This window comes from Centropristis striata, chromosome 21 (genome assembly GCF_030273125.1).
Source record: "Centropristis striata isolate RG_2023a ecotype Rhode Island chromosome 21, C.striata_1.0, whole genome shotgun sequence".
Classification (NCBI taxonomy): domain Eukaryota; kingdom Metazoa; phylum Chordata; class Actinopteri; order Perciformes; family Serranidae; genus Centropristis; species Centropristis striata.
Window position 1 is genome coordinate 10423663 of NC_081537.1, and position 26171 is coordinate 10449833.

Sequence of the window (26171 nt, forward strand, 5' to 3'; positions counted from 1 at the left end):
TGCAGAGACAAAGCAATTTTCTGTCCATGTGCACTTAACTTCATAGAATGGTAACACACCATTTTAGAATTATAACTTAACATTCTAGAACTGTGACTTAACATTCTATCATGGTAAGTTACCATTCTAGAGTTGTTACCTAACATTATATACTTGTAATTCAGCATTATAAAACTCTTACTTAACATTCTGGAACTGTGACCTACTATAAAATACTTGTAATTAAGCATTCTATAATGGTAACTTAACATTCTATAATGGTAACTTACCATTCTAGACTTGTTACCTTACATTATATACTGGTTATTCAGCATTGTAGAATGGTGGCATAATGTTGTAAAATCATAACCTAACATGTCAGAATTTGCCCTACCATAAATTACTTATAACTACTTATTTTATCAGTCTAGAAATGAATTTAACATAACATTATAAAATTGTGACCCGTCATTAAATACCACTAATGTTGCATCCTAGAATTGTACCATTCTAGAACTCTGAACTTTAGAATTGTAACTTAACATTCTAGAACTGTGACTTAACATATTAGAGTTGTTACCTACCATTATATACCATACTTGTAATTCAGCATTTTAGAACTTTAATTTAATATTCTGGAACTTTGACTTGACATTTCAGAATGGTCACTTAACATTAAAACATGTGACCTACCATTAAAAAACTTTTTAGCATTTCAGATTGGCGACCTACCATAACACTTTATTAGAAATAATCTCCATCCACATTGACACACCTGAAAATTATTTGAACTTATCAGCATGTGCCTCTTATGGAGTCAGTTTAGACTGATACGTATTATAGAATGGAAGTGCATCTGTGCTGTGGGACGCAAGAGTGACGAATGCCAAAAACACTTCCAGTGGAGATTGGCCGTAAGTCTGTGGTCATTTGTGGAAAGTGTGATTCTGCTCCTGATTCTTTAGTGAAGGGTAATGCCTGGGCTTGCTGTGATTTAAGATGCCTGCAGGGGCCCTTCACTTCCCTCATTCACTCTCTCTTGATCTTTCTCTCCCTCCTCCTAACCTCCTTCTCAGTTCTGTCTCTTTCTTTCAAGGAATGAGCGATTAGAGAGGTCAGAGTGGGAGGTCTTGGGTTTGACCTTAGGTATGTATCGACGATCTATCTCTTTCACTCGCCACTAACTCCTACGCTTAGGATGTCCTCCTTTCCTCATCGTGTTTCACCATAGAGTCACAGATTATGTGGGTGTACAGCATGCATGAGTCACGACTTGTGTATCATAAAGCCGAACATTCACTACATAAGAATTGTGGCTGGTTTGGCCTCTTCTGACCCACAGAAGAGCATTTCCGATGACTAACCACAATCTTCCCTGATTGCCTTGTTGTGGGACATGTATTCTGTTTTAGGCTTTTCTTAAGTGTATCCAAAACAAGCGGCTAATCAAAAGACTATTGTGTAATTGTGTGGTCCTGGTGCTTTGTCAAAATGTGTATTGCATAAGCTTCAACAACCAAGAGAGACAAGATCCGTAAAACCACTTTCTATTTGTGAGGTCTGCCACAATACAAATTTGGACCTTGTCATATGGTGTATTCCTGACTAAAAGCAGCTAAAAGGAGTTTTGAACTGGTTATGAATCAGTCTCAATTCAATACTGATGCCTCTATATGACCTACATAAACTACATAAAAGTACATATAGTACTAAAAGTCACACGAGGCATTGGTATTCATGGACTATACCGCTTTTGTTAACAGGGGATGCCAGTGTTAACAAAAAATAGTTTCATGTTTGTGCACAAGTCTGTCTGGGTGTGCGTGTGTGTATCCATTCCAGCTAAGACCTGAGATTTTATCTTGGCAGTAAAAGATCAGTCAATGTCAATATGTGTGCAATTCTTCAGTAACTCCACCGGATCCGACCTGTTTCACAACCATCAACAGTTTGTGTGTAACAACAGTGAAAATCCCACACAGTGTAATCCATGTGACACAACACTGGGTTATAGGCAGATATTAATTAAGACATAATTAAAGACATAATCCATCCACCAATCTCACAGACTCCCTCTGTTGTGTGTTATTCCATGACCACTTCACTTATTGTCCAGATTAGGACAGTGAGGGTAATAAAACATACAAATATTGCTGCTGTGACTGCCACGTTCCTGGCACACGATTCAAGCGGCATGTGCGACTGTGACAGTGCGTGAACATCTGTTTGTCGCATGGGACAGACTAAATTAGGGGACTAATCAAGTCATAATGTACACCAGTTGTTTAGAAGGCCATTTCAAATGAAGGGCAAAGCTGTGTCACTAATCACATCTCCCTCAGTCCGCCTAGTGCGAGCCTGCTTACAGGATGTCTCTGTGAAAAAGAAAAAGACTGGGACACGATGATAAAAGGCACAAAAAAAGCAGTTTGTCCCTGATGAAAAGAAAGATGAGAAAGGCCAGAGGGGGAAAAGAGAGATCAGAGAGATGACGAGGATGAAAAATGAAAGAAACATCATGGAGACTAAAGGAGAATGAGAGAAAAAAAGCTGTCACAATTCAAGTGTGTCCACACATTGAGGAGCTGCTGAGAACACCATGAATTGCGCATTATTTGCAACCTCTATCAGCATTGTTTGAAGGTCTGATTCACAAAAGATGTTGCGTTCACTGAAATACGATAACTGCTGAGTGCAGTTTGCACCCTTTATGCGTATGTATGATTGCAATTATCCATGTGGCAAAGCATTATTGCACTTTTGTGTGTATTTAGGTCAAATACACACAGAAGGCATATAGCACCAATGTATTATAAGGATACACTTTATTTCAGTTTGTGTTAATATTAAAGATTCCACTGGACCGGAGTTACCTGCAGACCTCATATGATTTAAGAATTTACGCCCCACATCTGGGTTTTGTGCAACGCATTCACACAGGAAACACTATTCAAATGGAATTTATTTATGTAGGGGAGGTTCCTTGAATCTAATATTGCGTGTGCTGATTAGTGATTTTAATCCCGTCTGGAGCACATATGTCAGTGTTTTTTTTTCTTCTACACCGGTAATAATTACAGTCAAATATGTCTCTTGTTCTTTTGCACGCTCATTGGTTCTTCCATAGTACTCCCTCAACAGACAACCTTATTATTAATAGTGTATTACTTTTTGTGCATAAAAAAACATTTTTCCTAATATTATTACTGAATTTATCAGATCGGTTAACTATTAAAGCTGAGGCTTTAGTTTAATGTTCACTCAAATTTACTCAATTAATCTTCTTGCATTTACACTGAAAATGCTGTCAAAAATTATTTATTAAGGATTCCCACTGAAGCCTCAATAACTACAGGAAGAAAAAAAGAAAGGAAATATTGAGATGCCGATTCGTCATGCAAATACTACCAAATGATCTCTGTTTGCCCAAAATGGAGGTAATTTGCAGCAACTTTGAAATCATTATTTTACTGAATGAAAATCATTCCAATTGAGAACATTCCAGTATCAAAAGGGGTCAGTACTCAACAATGTTGGAGTGTGAAATATTTTCATCTTGAAATACTTTACAAAAAAAGAAGCTAGATGACAAGACAAGGCTAAGTGAAAAAACAACAACCACCAGACATTCAAATATGGAAATTGTGGTGAACAAAAATTAGCTTGTTGCAACCCAGTGGTTGGACACCAGCTCTGGAGATTAATGGCTTACTAGTTAGCAAGCTAGCTTGTCTGTCTATTAAGCTAATATCCGCTATTCTCCCAGTCTTCTCCTTACAGCGCGCAGTAAGGTGGACGAACTGTTGGACCCAGTTGGTGCTACCCACCTGCCCACTGTTGGGCTCATTTTGTAACCAATGTAGCATGAAAAAAGGTGGAATTACAAGACAACTGGCTAATTCCAACATGCTTTAATGTTGCACTTGTTACAAAAAAGCAGATAAATAAGCGGAATAAAGTTGTCACTCATCTGGTGGTAACAATGTGTTTTCCTATGCTGTGACAAGAGTGTATAGATGAAGCATCAAGTTGTTTAATTTTACGCATTCAGACGCTGGCTAGTTAGATCGCTAGCTTGCTAAAGGGCTCGGTTCTCACTGTAGCACCAATCCCGGCACAAGGAGAGAGGCCTTTAATAAAACGTTATGGTAAAAGACATTATTTTATCTGCTTATTTTGTAATTTGCACACATAAAGGTCTTAATTCATGTGTATGTTGAAATACATTTACCTTTACAAGTAGTTATGTCCCTCTGCTTTACTGCTTTACCCTATGTTTTTTAAAAGAATATTCCCACATAATTTTTAGTAATTTTTGACAGCCCTATAATGCTGTCACCAGTGCATTATCTTCCCGCTCTGAGGAGACTATGTGCTAATGCTAGCAGACAGGCTTGAGGTTAAGTGTGGCCAGGGGCCCCTTAGAGAGGTGCCAAGAAAGAGCTGGTGGCCCCATAAGCTCTGGCTGAACAGAGCTCTCTTAGCCCCTTTGCGCAACACAGCTAGCCATTGTGCTAGGCTGAAAAAGCGCATTAGCTGCTGAGAAAAGGGCTTTCCCTCTGAAACCCCCTTGGACAACGGGCAAAGCTCTGCTTGATAATTCAATCACTCTCCGAGCTGTGCAGGGCAGACCTGCACAACCTCCAGAACCTTTCCTCAGCTCTCTCCTTCCCTTCACTTCCTTCCCTCCCTCATCTCCTCCATTAGGTAACTGTCCTATATTTTACAGATGCCGTCATTCCTACCGCTTATCAAAGGACAATAGAGGAATGATGCCTGTGAGAGAGTCATTGACATTTGAATGTATGCGGCAGTATGAATTATGGCTGTATGCAATGGGTGCTGAAAAAGGGCATAAGAAGATAGAGATGTATGTGTGCGCATGTGTGGGGAGGGGACAAGAGATAAAAGGAAGGAGAAGGGGGTCAGTGCGAGAGTGGGTTGAACGAAAGGATAGGAAAGCCGTAGAGAAGGAGAGAGGGAAAAAGGGGGAGTTCTTATCGCTTTACCCTTGTCTTGACTTCCTTGCGGGGCCTTTGAAGACAGCAGAAATAAAGATACTTGCGCTGGCACATCAGAGAGAGATTTAGATTATGCCAGTGTTTACCCAACTGAGTGCTGCATGGCTGCTGGCGACAGCCTGCTGGTTTTGAAGTTGTTATGGCCCAACTACAGCTTAAAGCGCTCAATGCTCTGAATATAACACCCATGCTGCAGAGGAGGGCTTTTTCTCTGCACTCATATGTCAGTTTATGTATGTGTGTGTGTGTGTGTGTGTGTGTGTGTGTGTGTGTGTGTGTGTATCTATATGCATGTGTGCATGCATGTGCCAGTTGGTGTGTATGTTTATGAGAGATAGCATGTGTCCTTGTATTCCTAATAGAGTGCGTGATGCATTCAGCCGTTCCATGCGCACAAACGTGTGTGTGTGTGTGTGTATGTAGATGTGTGTGGCGTTCCGAAAATGGAGCCATCCGTCGGATTATGTGTAGACAGCTCTTTGAAAAGGAGGGCCTGTATTTGCATAAGCGGCCATGGAAGGGAAAAAACCTATAGAAAGAAAGACAGAGGAGCAAGAGAAAGAGAGAGAGATAGAAAGAAAGAAAAAGAGAGAGAGGAAAAGAACAAGAGAGAAAGAGGGTGGGTTGGGTAGTGGACCAAACTTGCCAATAAATCCTGTGGCTAGGATCAAGTATTCTGGGCAGGGATTTGGCCCCAGGTCCCCTCAAACCAAATGGAAAATAACAGGCTGCGAGTAAATAGGTGGCAGGGTAATGATAGCTCTGTCAAGTCCTAAGGTGGAGAAAGGGAGGGTGAGAAGAAAGGTGGATAATAGAAAATGAGAGAGAGAGCGAGAGAGAGAGAGAGAGAGAGAGAGAGGTGGGGGGGAATGAGGAGTGTGGGCAGGTGATCAGGTATACGATGAAAGAAAGATAATCATGGACAGGAGATGAGCGGACAGCAAAAGAGGACAAACGCCCACAAAGACAGCAGTGATGGAGGGAAGGAAAAGGGAGCTGGAGAAATGAGACGGAGAAAACAAGAGATGTGCTTCAGCCAAGAAGAGAGTGAGGAAGAATGGATATGAGGGGAGGCCAGAGGGCCGAAGGATAGGGTGATGGGTTTTCTTGTGGGAGCCCCTTTTTGGCTAAGCTTGCTCGTGTTTGGCACATGATCCTGGCACGGGACATAAATGCTGCCAAAGCCAGAGTGTGTGTGTTTCTGTGTGTGTGTGTGTGTGTGTGTGTGTGTGTGTGTGTGCCTGGGGCTCCCACATCTGCACAGAAGGCCTGCGTCGCCGATTCTCTGTTCGTCTCTCATTTTTTGTTGTCCTTTCTCAGCAGACTTTCTGTCCTAGGCGATGCTCCCACTGTCCTACTGAACAACACCTAAATATAAACTTTGATCCATGATAAAATGTCCAAGGAGGACGCTTACAATCAGCAAATTCCCAAACACACCTGCAGTTCATATAGTGATATTGGTGTATTCTTGTGGATTGATACTGTTAATACTGTTTAGCATTCAAAGTGAATTATTAGCCGTTGCACCATCTTGGAATAAATGGGCCATTGGTCCGACGACAATTTAGCATCTGAGGAACAGCCAATATAGCTGGGTTTCAAATGTTACCCAATTCCAATGGATATCCAGCTCTAGTTTATGCACCGGTCAGTGTTTACAGTCTGTTTAGCAACTTCATCCTATGTGTTTTATGTCCAGACAACATTTTGGCTATTCTCTATTCACATATAACTGAATAGGAATGCACATAAATTAAATCAAAGCTAATTAAAAACTAAATCTTCATCAGTTGATAGTTGATGGCAGAAAGATTGCATTTTGGCCAATGTGTTCTGTCTCTTTTGCGCTCCATATGGACCTTTCACCTGCAGTAACCCAAAGCCCACTCGAACCTTATTGGTTAGTACTACAATAGACTACAAACAGACACCAGGATGCTTTTGTTATGAAAATCTTGTCCTGTGGTCGACAGATTCTACATTCAGGGTTTTGGCATCTGTGCTTTCATTGTCTCTGCACCATCATTGCAGCCGGGGAGTGACTGTAGCCCTTACAGTCACTGTGGCAACATTCTTGTCTATATATGGTAAATGTGATGTCATGACTTTTAGTGTCTCTGACGATTGAGATTTTTGATGCCTTCCACAGTATTTATATAGCATAGCATAGTAAGAACACATGAAATTGTCACTTTTTATAATAAGTCAGAAAAAGCTGAGGGTGTATGTGCAGTAAGAAAAGCACTAGCAGAATGATCTTAGCAGCCACTGAATAAAGTTCCTCTTAATGCATCAAATTCTTTGAAAGAAACTGATTAAATCTCCAATCCCAAGTCTAAAACTCTTCAACTACCTGTAATGTGTCAAGCAACTCAAAGTAGCATCAGAGACAATGACTTCTTTGAAAATGTAAGAATAGGACAGTCCTCATTTTTCAGCCTCCCAGTGCTCTGCAGTTAATTAACAAGGTCGTTAAGCTGGGGTGAATGAGTGCTACGCTGCCATGCTAGATGTGTTTTACACGCCAAGTTTAATAAGTCTGCGTCCTCGCCATCAGAGTATCGGCACCCCTCAAATGACTTTCCAATAATGACATTCAGCTCCCCTGAGGTACCGTTTCTCTGTGTGAGTCTGTGTGTGTGTCTTTCTGAAGTGGCCAAATTGCTTGTACCTGGTCGTCTGATAGAAAAGCTTGTGTCGTTTCCACACGCACACACTTCAGATTGCTGCCAAAAGGGAACGTGCTGCAAGTGTTTCTCACTGTCATTATGCTTATCCCTACCGCACAAGCATGTGTGTATATTGTGAAAGTGTGCGTTTTTGCCACCCATGGAGTGTACTGACATGCCCCCCTTGATTCCTGCAGACCACCGGGGCAGAGAGGAACCACCTGTCTGTCCAGAAACCAGCACACACACACACACACACAAAACCTCACAAACACAAACTTTGCCCAACATTACCATATCCATATTTACTCATGGTCAGAGCATTCCACCATTGGCTGCTTAATAGGATAGGTGACACACACACACACAAGTTTCCTTGAGGTCTGAAAATATCCTTTCATATTTCTCCTCCTGGCCGTAAAGTACATTCACAAATGCCATAAATGCTCCCTAATATGTCAGACGAGATGGTGCTCGTGTGTGTGGTGCGTTCTATGAAACGCTACTGTACCAAGCAATTACTGTGGCTGCTGAAACAAGAGCACTCTGTGGGGAAAAGCCAATTAGTCCGCCATGGCAGCAGGTAGCAAGCAGGCTCCATTCATTATAGTCCCTCATAACGCTGCGCTAATGTAATAGCACGGTGTTAGAGCTGGTGACAGACAGAGGAAGGCTTTAATGATAATAACGGGATCAATACACGGGGTGTTATTGCCAGATAGTTCCATATTCATACGGGCGTGGCGGATTCAATCGAAAACGCTAATGAAAGTTGTGCGTGTGTGTAATGGATGTGGAGTTTTTTGGCTGTGTTCAGTACAGCAGCGTGCACGTTTAGTGTGATCAATCCACAGTGATAATAATATTCAGTTAACTAATAAAGCTGCAGGCAATAAATGTAATATCAATATCTGCAAGTGATCTGCTCCGGTGCGTAACCTAACCTGATGATTTTCAGATAATGTGATGTGAAGACATAACCCAGGAGGCTAGAGCCGGAGAGATACAGAGAAAGAGAGTGTGTATGTGTGTTGTGGGCCTGGATTAACCCTTCTGCTCTACTAGGTCCAAATAATTGGTTTATTGTGGTTTGCTAAAGGAGGCCGAGGCAGAAGAGTCGGACAACTCTGAGAACAGGGGTGGAGGAGGATGAGTTTGAACAGAGAAAAGAGACCGGAGAGAAAACAGGATGGCGAAGGGGTCCAGCACTAAAACAGAACAGCAAGGCCTGGCTTCAAGAGGCTCAAAAAAAGGCTCAAATGCACTGAAAGCGATAACTGACACATGTATAATTGGTGTTCCTATGGTGTAATGCAGGCATCACATTTGAAATGCCAACATCATATACATTAGCAGTCAAAAGTTTAGACATGTAGACACACCTTCTCATTCCATGTTTTTTCTTTATCTTTATTATATTTTCTACATTGTAGATTAATATTAAATATATCAATGGAGCCATTATAGAATTATACAGGAAAATTACATGTTTCATCAGGATTTTGTCAAAACATGGCTTTCAAAATAATGAGGACATAGCTATTTTTGAAGAAGAAGAACAACAAAATCCACAAGGACATAAACGCAGTGACAGACGGATCCACACAAACAGTCATGTGACTTTGGAGGCTCCGCCATGCTGAAATCCATCAAGTGCAATACTCGGTTCTCTTGCCTCCAATCTGACATTTTGTAAATTCCTCCCATTCAAGCTCCAAACAAACTGACTCCCTCTGCCCCTCCCTCTGCACCCACTCTCCTCTCTCTTTCGTCACTGCTCAGCATTGAATGGGGCTTAGCTGGAGTGTGTGTGTGTGTGTGTGTGTGTGTGCATGAGTGTGTGTGGTTTAAAATGTGAGAGAAAAGGGAAAAAAAGAGGTGTTTGAGCAAGAAGGAGGGGGAGAGAGAGAAATGATCTGCCAGAGAGGGGGATAGGAGGAGGAAGAGGAAGGGGTGAAGGTGGTGTGTTTGTGTTAGAGAGTGTGTGGAAGGAGATGCATGTGTTTCTGTTGCTGTGAGAGTGTGTGTGTATGAGTGTGACCATGTGAGCATGTGTGAATTATGCCTGCAGTTATCTGCATGCAAGGAGGAGCAGGAGTGAGAGAAAGCGAGCCAGCATGAAGGGCAAAGATTGTGTTTATGTTTCTCTATGTGTGTGTGCGTGTGTGTGTGTGTGTGTGTGTGTGTGTCGTCAGGAAGCTGTGGTGTCCCTGGCTCTTCAGTGTTTACAGACAGGAAATGTTTGTCCAGGCAAAAGGGAAGGAACCTTGCAGCCCCGCATGGCAAACACTGGGAGAGTGGCCCAACACACACACACACACACACACACACATGCACGCTTGCAACAGTGTAAAAAGAGGAATCTGACGGGAGATGCAGTCTTTGTGTATAAGGTGGAGTATCTGGTATTGGGGAAGTGGGAGTGACTGGGCTGGGCACTAACTGTTCTTCACTTCCCTCCACGCTGACTGGCAATGCAAACTCCAGCAGATAGAAAGTCAATATGCTGACCCCCCCTGAACCTGTGAGAGCGAGGCTGCAGCCTGCCAGGCCTGTCCACATCAATACACACACTCTGACTGTGCGTTTGCACCACCAACTGTATTCCTTCAGTTCATATTTCTGCTGCAGCCACAGCCGTTTAATTGATTATCAAGCAGTTTGTCGATGTTCCCCAGCCTGCTGTGAGATGTAGGATTGTATAGGTGGAATATTTTACTGGATTTAAAGCATGTGTGAGGTTCTGAATAAGTCAGTGATGGAGGTGCATTTACATGTATATATTATACTTTTTATTAACTACACTATATTTTAAAGCGCAATATTATTACTTTACTGCAGAGTCTACATCTTGAATTTAGGGCTGGGGATAACTCATATGATAATGTATTGTCTTTCAATTGAATCCTATTGTGATAGAATCATATTTTAAGGTATTGTGATACATAATTATAACATCTTAATGGATGGTAACAAGCACACAGTGGTGGAACAAGTTTTCAGATCCCTTACCTAAGTAAAAGTGCTAATACACACTGCAGAATTACTCCACTACAAGTAAAAGTCCTGCATTCAAAACAAGTATCAAATTACTTGTAATGGAGCATGTCCCCACTCAAAATATTATACATATTCTTAATATATTTATATATTATATTCAAATATATAATATATTTGATTATTATTACTGATGCATTTATGAAAGCAGCCTTTTCATTTTATTTTTAAAGATTGCTTTTACAGTTAACTTGTATTAACACTCAGTTCCATGTGGGTCGTAAACTGCACTCCTTGAAGTCTTTTTTTTTTTTTTTGTTAAAACAAATAAAAAACCTGCCAGTGTGGTGAGATCATCTCCACCCCTTTCCAATACAAATTAACATGTTTCAAGAATTTCAGTGTCAAATTCAGATTTGATGTGTGGCTTGGGGAAAACTGCCAGTAGGAAGTGTCATTTTTCTTTTCTTTTCTTTTCTTTTCTTTTCTTTTCTTTCAATGCTTAGATCTACCACATTCTGTCTTTCAAGACACTTAAATGTACCTCCAGAAAGTTGAGAGTTGAAATTACCTCATGGCACTGGCAGATTTTTCCACCGTCAGGTCACATTGAAACCTTTTTCTAAAGCAAAACATATCATTAAACTGTAAACTATGATGTATTGTTATAGATCAAACTATGGAGAGAAACTTTGACATTAAAATAATAATTATAGGTTAATACCAGTAGAGAACTTCATTTGGTGCCTTTGTTTCCTACTTAATTTCATAGTCATCATGTGAAAGGAAGCATTGAGTATTTATAAAGGAGGATTTTTATATAGTGGCACTGTTATTTGACTACTTTTTCCACCACTGTTCAGCTGGAAGCAGATGTTCTTGTGTATAAATCAATACAGAGTTGCTTTTCTTTCCTTATGAAAAAATACTTTCACCTAGTTTGACTTAAATAAGTAACTTTGGAAGTCTATTCTGAAGCTTTTGATAGATTGTATAAAGCAATCGTAGCATGAAGGTTGGCTGCAATGATAGTTTTTGTGAGATTTATTTTAGGAATGCTTGCCAAATTTGCGTTCCACAAATAAACAATCCTCCTTTCTGGCTGTCCTGCCTCTTTTCCTTGTGATCTATGCTGACATTTCCGTGTGTGTGTGTGTGTGTGTGTGTGTGTGTGTGTTGATGTGTGTGGGCTTGTAAATTAAGGACAGCGCTGGAGGCGATGTAGATGTGTGGGCGTGTGTGTGTGTGTGTGTGTGTGTGGCTGCCGCTCTCTGTTTACCAACACACACATCTTTCAAATGATCTAAACAGGCTGAGATGAAAGTTTCCTTTTACCAGCAGACTCACAGGCACAAACGTAATGTACACACACACAGCAGGGGGGCTTTACAGGAAACGGTGTGCTACAGCTGCACAGGTAAACCAGGACACACACAAAGGAAAGTGAATCTTCTTGTTCCCACCTCCTGTCGCTCAACAATCAACCTGCACAATAACCGGAGCATGGCACAGTCCTACATGTGAACCAACACAGCAAAAAAAAGACGTTTACTTACTGGCTGGTGAGGGAGTGCTGTACCCACTGATGGGCAGTCCTGCCAGGGCTGGAGGCGACAGGCTTCCCAACATGTGGGGGAAGAAGTAGGAGTAGGTGGGCACAGGGAAGCCGTTTAGGTGGGGGCCCGGCAGCGGGTTGCCCTTCCCAGCCATGATGGCTCAGTCCACCTCCAGTCACAAAACAGACCGCACTGGATAAGCCACAAGATCTTGCAGAGCCAAAAAGAAGTCAGTGTGGATTCCTGTCCTGGTTTAATCCCCCATAGGGATGCTGCATGAGTAGATATTCCAAAGCGAAATCTCCTTATGGTTTTAAAACTTGAGTGCTGGTGTCCTTGGAATGGCTCCTATGGATGTCACAAAGAGAAAAGATCCTGTCGGTGTAGTGAATGTGTGTGTTGAAGGTTGAGTTACTAAGGAAACAAAGAAACACGGGGTTCAAGTATAAAAGAGGACTGTAGAGTTTTTTATCCTTCCTTTCTCTGGTATTGTGAAACGAGCTGAAAGGCCTTATTTGCGAGAGGCGTTGGGGAGGTTGGAAACTAGCAGGGCTATTCCTTATCGTCAGGATGAAGGGAGGTGGAAGAGACAGAGAGCAAGTTGAGTCAAGAACAGGTGACTTTGATGGCTGCAGTCAGGAGTGGTGATAGTGGTGATAGGGGTGCTGGTGGTCGGGGGAGCGTAGAGCGTAGATTCCCTCTTCCACTGCAGATCGCTCTTAGGGAATGCGCAGATCACATGATGCCAAGACAAAGCACTTCTCCTGGGACGGGCCCCCTTATTGCAGTAAAACCGCCTCTGCCTGTGAAAAAAAAAGCACAGAGAAAAAGAGAGAGATCATTTAGTGCTTCAATGACAAGGTAAAGAGATCGTTTCCCTTTGTACTTAAGTGCTTGAGCAAAACAGTTCTTTTCTTTTGACACTAATTAATGGTAATGTCTCATCTGAAATGTTACAAAAACACCCCCTCCGCCTTAATTATCTAATGGAGTGTTAAAACTGCGAAGAGAGCAGTGGGTGTGGGATGTCTCCTCGCAGCTTTGTGTGCTTGCACACACGCTCATTAACAGTGACAGACTACAAATACTGTGGGAGACGAGCCAAAACATAAATGGAGAGAGCAACACAAAAGAAAACTTTGCTAATTACACCAGTCGCAGAAGCCAGAGGTGAGACCCAAGGCGCTGATCTGGGACCACTAGAGATTTCTGCTGCAGAGTTTTACTTTCAAATTAAGCGCAAGACATGTACAAACAGACCTGTAACCGCTGTAGAAAGCATGAGCGCGCACAAGGGCACTGACAACTATACACCCGGAGAACACAATTATCATAAAATGGTACACTAGCAGCGCAGTATACACAAGAGAAAGAGAGAAGCTCTACTTCAAAACAGCTTGTCATAACATGAGCAGGACTTTTTTTTTTACTGTAATGACCCTTTTATGAGTAAGTGGGTGTAATGCGCAGCAGTAAAAGTAAAACCACTTCAACACACACATGCAAACACCATGAAGAAAGCAGAAGGAATGTGTCTTTGCATGAACAGTGTTGCTCAGGAATGTGGCACTCTAGCCTGAATCACACCCGGACATCATGCATGAACTCCTGTAAATAAAGAGGGGTCAAGTCAGACATGTTTGTGTGCCTGTTCCCACTTGAATGGCGCACATAAAGCATCAGGATATGACAGGTGACTGGGCCGCACTGGTGGCAAAACTCAACAAACGCAGGACTCAATTTTTCCAAAAGATTTTCATCTTTTTGGTGTTGGATGCCCTGATTACTGACCATTTCAAGTGGATCGAGCATGAACCAAATGTGACAGATCCACATAAAAAGATATTTTCTGTTCTGCTTAGTTCACTGCAGCATTGAGCTAATTCTGATGAGTTGCACTGCTGCTCATACTCATAACTTCTGACATATAAGTGCATTTTAATGTGAAGGCAACAGTAATCTTACCAGACCATGTGTGTTGCATGTAGCTGAACATGATGGTGTCTGCCCTCAGGTCAGTGTATGGTTAAATTTGAGATTGAACCACTATAACAATGCAATCTAATGAATTTTAATTAAAATACGAACAAACTTAAAAACAGCTAGAATGTCGCTTGGAAAATGGATTGAGCGAGCCGTGAAATATGATCCAGAAACTTTTTTTTTTTCGAGTATTGCAACACCACATGAATTCAGCAAAAAGCCCTATCTCCACCCAGTGTCAATAGTTTTTTTTTCTGTAATCCAGCTGATAGATACATATATATCATAATATGAATGTTTCCACTTAGAGTACTTGCTTAAAAAGTAATGTAGCATCCTGTATGAAAGCATGTATGTCTTATTTAGTTGCTGTAAAATTGGTTCTCACCAACATCCTCGCTGGAGATGGACTACAAACTGTACTTCAAAAACAACACAGGGCCTCCTGGTGGCTAGCTGTGCACCGCTGACGCAGTGGTACTTTGAATCATCTTGCATCACATCTCTTGTGTGGATCTTTCCCATCACTGTCCTCTGTATCATGTCTTAGAACTGAAATACTTCAAGCGTGTCTGTTTCTTTGAGTTCTCTTTGAGTCTCTTCTCTCTGCAGGAGCATTGTGCCACCATAACCGTCTTTGATTGCAGTGTAACATTCTTTGGTGAAAGCTACTCTCAGTGATCCCATAGGGGCTCGGTGCCTGTGTCTGCATGTGTGTGTGACTATGTACCTGCATGGAGGGAAAATGAGTGATTGCTTATGAGGATGAAACAATGAGACTGTTTGTCTGTGTGGGTGTGTGGAGTGCAGGTAGTGTATGTGGAGCCCTGATGTGTCTCTTAATCAGATGGAGAGCTGATTTTATGGGTTTGGCCTTCTATTAGCCCCCTTATTTTTATTGATTGTGCTCTCTTGTCGCACCGTCGTGGTGAGCTGGTGTGTGTGGTGGTTAGGGGTTGTGGGCTGGACGGTGCACTTGTATTAGGCCGAAAGCTTTAACAGCATTTTTTTTTAAAACCCAGGGGAGTTGGGTATAGTTTTATTTGCTTTTAAAGCCCCCCCTCTCTCCTGAGTAGCCACATATTAAACCAGAAGAGAGTAACGCGTTAAGGTAACATACTAACAATAGCATATAAGATATTATTTCTGTCTCCATAACACAGAGTAGACACAACCATTACCATTATGAAACGCAGCCTTGATACACTCTCCATTGCACATTGCTGTGGTCATGTAAAATGCATCAGCATTGTCAAAAAAAGCACGCTGAAGTGATGTAAAGTCATATAAATTTTAATGCAACAACCAGCCACAGATGCTGAACTGAGTCTTTCAAAGAGGAACTACAACTCACTGGGACACTAGGAGAAGCCACAGGCTGGGAATGGGCCACTTCCTTCACTATTATCATTACAGCGTCTAGTGTGGCCACCATAAGAGGCCCTTCTGAACAATCAGACATTACCGTGCACTCACACCAACAGCAACTTTGTTGTAGTGCACCAACAGCTAATTTTTTTTACTGATGCTGCAGTAAATAGAAAGGGATATTGTTGTTTACTACAAAGGAAGTGGCTGCAGCCCAACCATTTCTAAGTTTATTTTACAAGAACAGACTAGCAAGGCGATTCCAGGCTATAAAAATGTTTTTAAAAATAGTAATTCAAGTGGTGTATTGTCCCATATTAGTCCTATTAATGTCACAATTTCAGTTCTAAATTGAAAAGAAGCTTTCAATTTTGATCATCGAAATGAACCCATTGCCGCTGCAGAGATGTGCGTCCAAAGAAGAAGAAAAAACAACACTTCAAAGACGACACAGTGTAGCTCACCAGTGGCCTTCAGCTGCATTTTTCTAGACATCGTGGCCACTATTAGAGTCGGAAATAAGAGAAAAACAACAACAGGACTGGCATAATTCATGTTAGAATAATCCAACTAGCAGCAAATGAACAAGTAAGGCCTCAGTTGTAAATAAATATGGTTTAATGTACACAAATGTATTCTAAAATTAGATGATTTGTGACTATAGTCATGTTGTACACAACAGTCCGATCACAGGGTTGGTTAACCTTACCTATAAATCACAATTGATGATAAGAATTTATGGTCTTAAAGTGGCCCCATTTATTATTTTCTAATCCTAAAACTAGACTACTTCGAGTTAAATCTTTGCAAAGGACACCAGGAGCTGAGAGCAGCGAAACATTTTGTGACGCATGTAAACAATATCTGACTGGTGCAGCTGACATATTATACAATCAATGGTCTCTTTTGCACTCATCCATGAATACACACACACACACACACACACACACACACACACACACACACACACACACAAAAGCCACAACAGAGTGTGGACAGAAGCCGAACGTAACCGAGCACCTGTGTAATCCGTCTGCCAGCGTTAAGGACAAAACGCACATGCACTCAATCAGAGGCAAAAAAGATTAGACACATCACTAAATGAGGAATCAAGGCACAATCGAGGGCCCGTATAATCTGTTGTGAAAACTGCACACGCAACACTGGAGCTGGGTAAAGCTGCTGACATGCACTCCACAACCTACTTCCTGTCAATGTACACAAACCAATCACAGTGCTCACAAACAGCTGTGTACTCTGATCCTACGCTGGATGAAATCTGTGCAGACAATTGCAAACATGCAACATGTCAAACAACATACTGAGTATATATATATGTGTTTGTGTGTGCGTTTGTGTGTGTGTGTGTGTGTGTGTTTACAGTATATGCACTCTATGTCTCCTTCACACACAAATGCATGCACACACACTAATATCGGCGGGCGGGTGCCTCCCGCCATATGATGTATGTGTTCTATATGATACGGCTGACACACAAGGTCACTGATATGGAGGAGAAGAAAGGGGATCAGTTGTGTGCATAATGCTGTGCTGGTGCTGGTCTTCATTGTAGCATATAGATGTGCCCAAGTACTGTCAAGGCAGACAAGACATGTCTCACATAAACATGCACAAGTAACTGAAATTGAAAAGATATAGATGTAAAATGAGCACCACAAGGAGGAACGAGAGCTTTCTGGTGGATGTATACATAAAACATTAGCTCACTGCTTACTGCACTTACAGCTACAACTGAGACCTGGGCTACAGTCTAAAAACAGAAATAGATAGCGCAGATTAAGAAGTGACGCTATAGTGCAGCCTATAGAAGTGGTTAGGGACCCTGGGGCCTAGAATCAAGCCATTAATGTGCGTCTTTTCAAAGAGTTTCTAACAATTCTGCTGCAGACTCAATTTGTATAGCTCTATCTGACCATTATATAGCTTGCCATATCTGTTAAATTCACTTCAGCATAGGCAAGGTGCTGTATGGAGGGCAGCTCCCGAGGGAATGCATGTGATCACTTACAGTAGGAGGAAAAGTAAACAAACAATCTGGGTCACCTGGCCTTATCGCTGTGGTTGACATGTAAGAGGGCAGAGAAAAGGAGGGGTCAGAGGTCACTAGGCACAAGAGACTGTAATTGGTTGTGACAGCAAACGTTGAATTAATAATCGGAAAAAGCAGCAAATGGCAGCATGAGGTCGGGGTGGACAACGCGGCAAACAGAGCCACGAGGGACAGCAAATGCAACGCATGACATAGAGATTCACCCTGCCGTGTACATAAATAGACAGACGTGCACGTTTCAACGTACGCGTACAAAGAGGTCACTGACAAAAAGTAAAAAAAAAAAAAATGCCGGTAGTTGTCGAGGTACAGGGTGATCTCAGGGTGAGAAAATAACACACACAAGTATGAACACATGCTCGCACACACACACACACACCAACATCTACAATCTAGATCACTCCTGATGACCAATTATCCATGATGTGGCTGCTGCTAGTGCAACATATCTCTGTGGCGGGAGCAGCTGGTCGACACTGGCAGCAGCAACATACTTCAATATGTTGCTGCTGCTACAGAGTCCAATGGGATTATACACATTACAATGTTTATGTTACAGCACACAAAGCAGGACTGTCTTTTAGCTGCCAAAGGGACTACTTGTACAGGACATTCACAACATTAATATAGCAGTAAAGTATCTGCTATGTAAAGATGTAGTGGCGTCCTGAGCAGAAAATGAAGTCACATGCTTCCTCTTGTTTGTAATCTGCTTCTCTGTTCTTTGTTTTGGTCTCATTGCTTTTTTAACATACTGACCACACCCTACACTTACGTCCAAAAAGCACTTACGTCCTAACAGGACTCGATTTAGTACATGCCACTTATTCTTGCGTTGTTTCTTGACTTCATCCTTGCTTGTGTTGTATGATCTCTCAAATGTATGGAGTTTGGATAAAAGCGTCTGCTAAATTACATTGTAGGTAGATTGTAGAACAAGAACAAGCCTACCAGAATAACACATACTGCATTCAAAACCATCAGCCTTCCAACACCCAAACTTTTGGACCTCAATGACAGAGCCAACACACAGAGAGCACTCACTATAACAAATGACACAGATCACCCCTTCAATTATCACTTCACCATTAAGCCATATGGCTGCAGGTATAAGACTTTATAATGGACGAGAGCTCTCTTCAGGGGGAGTTTTGTCCACTCCACCATAGACTCACTCAGCAAACTGCCTCGCTGAAATGCTGTTGTGTGCTAGGTTGTGTGGATGTAGTCATGGAGACTGTATGTTCTGTTATTAATCGTATGTCGGGCAAGTGGCAAGTTATGTCTGTGTTTTACTTTATTGAACGGGATGTGAAAGAATTCTGTATTTGGGACAATAAAGTCTAAAGTCTGAAGTATTTTAGCACTATTTTCTTTTTATTGAGCAGGATAGCAATGGTAGACCTCGACATTTATTCATTGCTCCGACTGAATTTTGCTTTTAATCTCCTGAACGGCACCTTTAACTTCTATCCAGTCACTGCTCCTCTAAAGGAAATGCCTCTGCTTCTTCATTATACAAGCTGAGTGTAAACAGTAAGCTGATCATTATAGTGTTGCCCAGATACATAGCTCAGTTTACACCTCAAGGTAACAAATATTGAAAAGTAATAAACACAGTATCACGTCAATTGCTTTCATGTTGTTATATGATACCTGCCACTTTAATAATGTCGCTCCTTTCATGTAAGTCATTAAAATATCTCCAGCGAGCTGCACCTGCTGGTTCAAATGACAGACACACTGCTTCAGATATACTTACTCTTGTAATTGTCTTTGGTATTTCCACCATGGTGACATAATATTTCACCATTTAAGGTTAAAAAACAGGCGATTTAGACTTTCTCTATAACGGCCTCAATTTAAAACCCACATGGACTTGTATGAAAGCCTCTCCACAGGGGAGTGGATGACAGTCTTTGCCAGCGCAGAGTGGAGCTCCGACTCCAGCCTGCACGGCTCTGACTGCAGCGTTACACATAATGGAAGTCGCTCAAGCACGATGCATTGAAATTTTTATGAGGACAGCAGCGTGGGTAGATGTGTACGTCACGAGTGAGATGTGACATTGCGGAAGGCTATGCGCATATGTGCACGCATGAGTGTGTAAATACTGTACATTTAAGAGCGGGAGTGTGTCGCATGTGCAGCGTACGTATCAACAAGTGTGTTAGAGTGTGCGGCCACGCGTGCAGCCTGTGTTTGTGCGCGGGGGTGTGCTTATTAATGTGTGCCCAAGTCATGCCCTGAATTACATTTGCATGTCATCTTATTGCCCTGGGGAGAGTCTTACAGTAAGCTGCATTTACTGTACATTACTGGCTCAGATGGGACAGGTTTTGCATAAAGACACATCTCTGGGGGTGATGGAGGAGGGTGGAGGCAGAGTGGGACACTTTGACACGTCACTAACTCAGGACTTCAGCTGATAGATGTGAATTATTTAGGAGAGAAAAAGCAAGGCAAGGCTAGGGAGAAGCGTGGGAGTCAGAGAATAGTTTGCACTACCTTACCTTGGATAACCTTCTGAGATAGAAGAGATAGATAGAGAATAAGACTAAGTATAGTATATAAGAATAAGAAGAGTAGCTTACCAACAATTTCATTTAGTTACGCAGTAAATGATCAGCCTGTAATAATGTAACTGGAGGAATTTTAAGAACTGTTGAAAACTGTTTTTTTTTTTATTTCAATAAGTCATCCATTAATCTCTACAGCTGTATTATTAGGGCTGGATGATTAATCTAATTCATTTTATTTTCAATTACATTTTTTGGCTTCCAACAATAATAAAAACAAGATTGTCCAGATAAAACAATCATAATTGCTTTCATTTTGTCTTGTGTTATAATTCCAGTGAAAATCTTGAATAAATACATGATGTTTCCAATTCAATTATTGATTGTGTAAAAGAATGAAAATCTCAATCTCAATATGTCCTTGTACAGTTTTCAATCGAATACATGTCACAAAGGATGAGCAAATTATTTTGAATCGGGGCTATATTACGCAACAGAAAATATTCTGTGTGTTAGATTATTTCTTCATCCTAACAAAAATATAATATGAAATCTCCTCTCGACTTACTGCCCCAAAAATACTTCCACTTCAGTGCTCCGTCCACCTTCAAGAATCATAGCTGAGGCATTGTGGGTGAGGGAGCAGTAGGTCGGAGCTACTTCTCAATGACAGCCAGAAAGTGTGGCGCAAGAAGGCTAAAGGGTGCTAAGTGCACATCCGGGGCGGTGAAAATCCTCAGCCGTTTTGCCAAGGCCCCCTGTGGGGTGAATCCACTTGTCAGCGAAGCAGGCTGGGTGACATTTCTGCTTCACCTCAGAAAGGTCAGCCTTTAATTATCTCAAATGCCAGCAAGCACTGCACCTGCAAAAAATAAACCCAGGGATGAGCTGTGTGTGTGTGTGTGTGTGTGTGTGTGAGTGTGTCAGGATAAGATGGTAGCCTGCTTCCTTCGCACATAATGAGTGCCGCTGTGGCTGTCCGTGCAGAACTGGACCATCTGCCCACCTGCATGCATGCATGCATATGGACCCATAAACATGCATTCACAGCCAAACCATGACAGATGCACACACACACACACACACACACACACACACACACACACTAAATGTGCCAACCAAAGTCAATAAAACTAAAGTCGCCCGCCAGCCCGCCCCTTAAATAAAGAGTATCAAATGAAGACAGTCAAACCCTGGAAACACAGGCAGCTTCTAAGAACATCTGTGTTAAAATAGGCTGCTGGCTGTGTAGGTGGACAGATTATAGACCTATAGATAGAAGAGCAGCAAAGGCCAGTGCTTCTGCTAAATATGAGTCAGCTAAGGAACGCACGGCTGATATTTCTTTCTCTTTGTCAATATCAAAACTAGAGGACCATGAATCAGGGGAAGTAGGGGGACGTTCTTGCAAAGATTAACAGTTAAACAAGCCAAATTATTTCCGGTGAGAGCGCAGTCGGTGACAAAACTCCAGGCATATCTGGCAAAGCATGACATGCGGTGTTTGCTTTTGAGCCACTCACTGTAGCTATTCAGCTCGGTCAATATTTGCAGGGGGCTATGGTAACAGAAAGCTCCCACACCCGCATAAACACACTGCCCCGTACACTTAACACTCAGCCTCACACATGCACAAAAAAACCAACACTCTGCCCAGAAAGTCCCAGTCGCGCTCAAAGGAGGTCGGAGAGACAAAGGGCCATAGATCATCGGTGAGGACGGCGCGCGGCGGGCTCCTTGTGTCCAGGTTTTTCCGGCATTTTTTCACTCACTCTGAGAAAACATGGAGGGCTGGTCCCTATTGTTTACACAGCTGGCTCCATGGAAAGGATTGCTTAATATGAAATATGAAGAGAGTGGAGAGGTTAGAGGGAGAGAGCTGGGAAGAAAAGGGAAGGGAGCCAAGTGAGAGGAGAGGGGGGCTAACAGGCCATTGCAGAGAGGGAGTTAGTGCTGTACAACAGAGTGGGGGACACAGGAAGAGAGCAATACAGATACAGGGAGAGAAACATGCTGGAAGAGGAGCTGGCAGAACCTCCAAAGGAAGGGGGAGAAAGCAATATGGCAGCACTCAATGTGGGAGAAGAAGAGCACATGCAGAAGGTTCAGGGAGACTAAATGAGGAGGAAAGTGAGAGCAAACAGAACATGGAGCAGAAAGCCCTGAGGTTTCCTGGTGGTGAGGGAGTCATGCCTCCTGCGGTCTGGGGTCTGTAGTGCATGTTATTCTTTCCCAACAGTTACACGCTGCTTCCACCCGTTCAGTCCCGCCTCAACAACACCTCTGCTACTCCCCTTGTTTCCTCAGCTCCTTCACTTAGCTCCTTTGATACTTTATCGGACAAAATCTGCTGTAGATTCATCTTGACTACTTGACGACTATTTTCAAAGGGAATGTCTCAAAGGTCCCATAACGTAAAAAGTGAGATGTCTTTTTTTATAATAAAGCCTGCTGCAATGACGGCAGGAGAGCAGAAGAAACGTTGACCATCAGAGCAGACCTCATTAAAGCAACATTCTGAGGAGAAATCCTAAATACAAGTCTGAACCAATATGTCCCCTTTAAAAGATTTAGCAAATATCGAATCTAATACTACTTTAACAATTTCATAAATCAGAATGTGACAATGACCTGCGGATTATTTGTGTGGAAATAGTTAAAAAGGTCCATAACAATTTCCTGAAGGCCATGTTCAGTCATTTAAATTGCTGTTTTTTCCGAGAAACAGTCTCAAGTGAATTCAGTTTATAATGATAGTAGATTTCTTGAAACAGCAAAAAGATGCGGTGCAGTTTTCCCTGAAACAACTGAAGGACAATCTACGCTTTGAAAAATGTTTATTTCTAGTTATAAAATTAGCTTGACCAACAAAGAGCGGAGGTCATTCGTAAATGGAAGATTGAGTTTGTAATTAAAGTAAAGGTAGAGCATCCACTTCTCTGCGGTCTGGTAACAAAACATTACACTGTTTGTTTGGTACAAAAGAAGCTCTGTGTGTGTGTGTGTGTGTGTGTGAGTATGAGTATATAACTGTATCTGTGTGTGTGTGTGTGTGTGTCTGTGTGTGTGTGTGTCTGTGTGTGTGTGTGTGTGTGTGTGTGTGTGTGTGTGTGTGTGTGTGTGTGTGTGTGTGCGTGCGTGTGTGTGCGTGCGTGCGCATGCTCAGTACACCTCCAACCCTGTTCCAGTTAGCGGGAGAGGCCCTGCACAAATGAAGTCCATATTTCTGAACAGGACTCCAACAGACTCAACACCCCCCACCCGCTGACACACAGCGACCCGCTGACACACACACACACACACACACACACACACACACACACACAGACTATCTACAGTCATAACACTTAAGCTGTCATATTCCCTGTGCATAAACATAACTGGGTGCATGCACCTTTTCGAACACATTTACATCACTCTCTGTTCTCATAAGGGAACAGAACACAGCTGGCTCTAAATGAATCTTCATTTTTCCTCAAGACAACACACACTAATCGACATGCGTGTGTGTGTGTGTGTGTGTGTGTGTGTGTGTGTGTGTGCGCAATCACTACTCTAGCATGTGTCTTTGTGTCTGCCTACGAGGTTATGTCACCTTTGTGCACCTATCCAGGATATCAGGCTAACAATGTTATGTGAAACACTTCGGCACATTTCAACACAGAAGATCCTATGATACGAGAGCGGGTGACGCACTAAAGCACAGGGCCCCTTCCTGTTTATGCCGCCACTCGCCCGCTGAAAGGATCAAACGAGGTCTGTTTCTCCGAGCGGGACCGTCCGCGGTTCCTCAAGGCAACTTAATACCTGTATTATTTTTAAGCATATAAACAAACAGTACTGCACGAAAAGGGAGAATTTAATTAAAAAAGTAGGGACAATTAATACTTTATTAAGTGCCCTTAAGAGTGTTTTTACACATCTGTGTGTGCTGCGCCCACGATTGTGGAACTGTGAATAGGCTGGTATTAAATATTGTGTGTGTGTGTGTGTGTGTGTGTGTGTGTGTGTGTGTGAGAAGCAGAAAGCCTTGACTCACCATCCTAAATGTCACTGTATTTCCAGAGGGCTTGTTAGCGTCTTGTTTACACAAGGCTAAATTCAATTACTGGAATGATCTACCGTAGTGTGTTTGTAAATGTGTGTGTACAAGTGCATATTCAGAGGGCTTCATCTGCTCTTCATGCTGACAGTGACACAATAAGAAAACAATCTTGTGCATGAAGGTAGACCAGAGATAAGCTATCATACCATCAAATCAGGGGCAGTCAGCACAGTGTTATTGTCTCAATACCTCAAAATCCTGATTTTAAAACCCAGCTCAGTCTCAGCTCGGATGATTGTGCTACTACAGACAGCAAACAAAATGAGGTATTTTTGTAGGCCAACCCAGATGTAGCATCACCATGCGGCCTATTGAGAAATCACATATGGGATTGTTGCATTGGAGTTTGGATGATTGCAGAAAATAAGCTCTGTGGCAAACACACACTGATGCTTACGTGTTTGTTCAGCAGGATAATCTTCACAAATGAACACCACTTTTATAATGTTTCAAGCGTTAATGCAGCCGACAGAAGTAAAAAGCTAACGTTATGCTACAGCAAACTACACCACGGTCACACGACTTCAATGCCACTAATGTTTTGCTTCAGATGCTCTCTGACAACCGAACCAACAGCTTTGACAAGCAAGTGAAACCATAGCCCAATAAATAGTTTATTAACCTAATCTCTGAAAAACACCACTAGAGGCTGCAAGATGGACTAGTGAGAGAGTGTGATGACGTTTAATGTCCCCGACAACCACTGTAGTGTGATTTAGCCACGTTTTATCAACCAGACACGTAAAAACTTCTAAATTCACAAAGCCAACATCTCTTCAGCTTTTGTTAACCACAAAAATCCTCATTGAGTTTGAGAGGCAAGACCCCAGGTTGCTAAAATGCTAACTTATTCCTGATTTAAGAACTCATTCTGTTATGACAGGTCAGGTGGTTGCGTAGTAAAAAAAACCTGACTACAATACCATTGCATTCATTGCACAAGCCTCATACTGCATTTTGTATAAAATCTTTCATCCAATTCATTGCATTCACTGCATCATCCACATTGTAAGCCTTCAAGGTCAAACCCTTTGAGATTAGAGGCCATTGCTCGCTGGTATCTGTGTGGGAATAGGAATGACAACATGTAAACAAGAAAATAGACCAGTATGAGCAGAGTGCAGATATTCACCACTCAGTAATGTTTCTCTCCAGATAGCAATAAGCGATGAAATTCCCATGTCAGCTGCAGTGTGTGATCATCAGCTCTCACCACTGTGGACACATGTCATGAAGCAGCACCGCTGCCTGTGATGGTACAGTGTGTGTTTATTGCCCCTGAGCAAACTACGCTTCACGCTGCATGTCATTCTTCCCCTGGAGGGGAAATACAGTACATATTTCCATAGCTCATGACCTGTGCCATCAGCAAGACAAGCAGGCCAACAGGAGCAGTATGTGGGGCACAGTGAAATCACTTAGAGCGCTGCCTGCTGGCTGTGGGTGTGTGTGTGTATAGTCATGTGTCTGTGTTTATATGTAACAGTGCAGAGAGGACCGGGGTTTGTGGGTCAGTGCTGACACAGATGAATGCTACCCAGTGGTCAACATGACCTCTCTAGGACACACTACCATAGGCTAACATGCATTGTGTGTGTGTGTGTGTGTGTGTGTGTGTGTGTGAGAGAGAGAGAGATTGAGTTGCCCAAAGGTCACTGTAGAAATACCAAAGCTGCAAGATTAAGAACCTACATTAGCCACATACACAGACCATATACATATACTGTATATGCATACATATTAATCCATCTGGCATCTGGCAGCATGCGAAACAAATATCCAAATGTGGAAATAACAACAGCTGGATTTAGCTTGAATCCTGCTTAGTAACAGAGTTCATGACCAGAATGTGTTATAAGATGAGTACAGACTTCATCTTTAATTAAGAAAGCAAAAAAAA

The 26171-nt window shown here is 42.2% G+C and overlaps 1 protein-coding gene across 4 annotated transcripts in view; it reads right to left on the reverse strand.

The window, feature by feature from the left end:
- The window catches only part of raraa (retinoic acid receptor, alpha a), a 159084-nt gene that overhangs the window by 72728 nt on the left and 60185 nt on the right, over window positions 1–26171 (reverse strand). For all 4 annotated transcript variants that reach the window (XM_059324415.1, XM_059324417.1, XM_059324413.1 and 1 more), the window contains one exon: window positions 12226–13028. In XM_059324415.1, the coding sequence (XP_059180398.1) occupies window positions 12226–12379 (154 nt within the window). In that variant the 5' untranslated portion in view covers window positions 12380–13028. The remainder of the gene's footprint in view (window positions 1–12225; window positions 13029–26171) is intronic.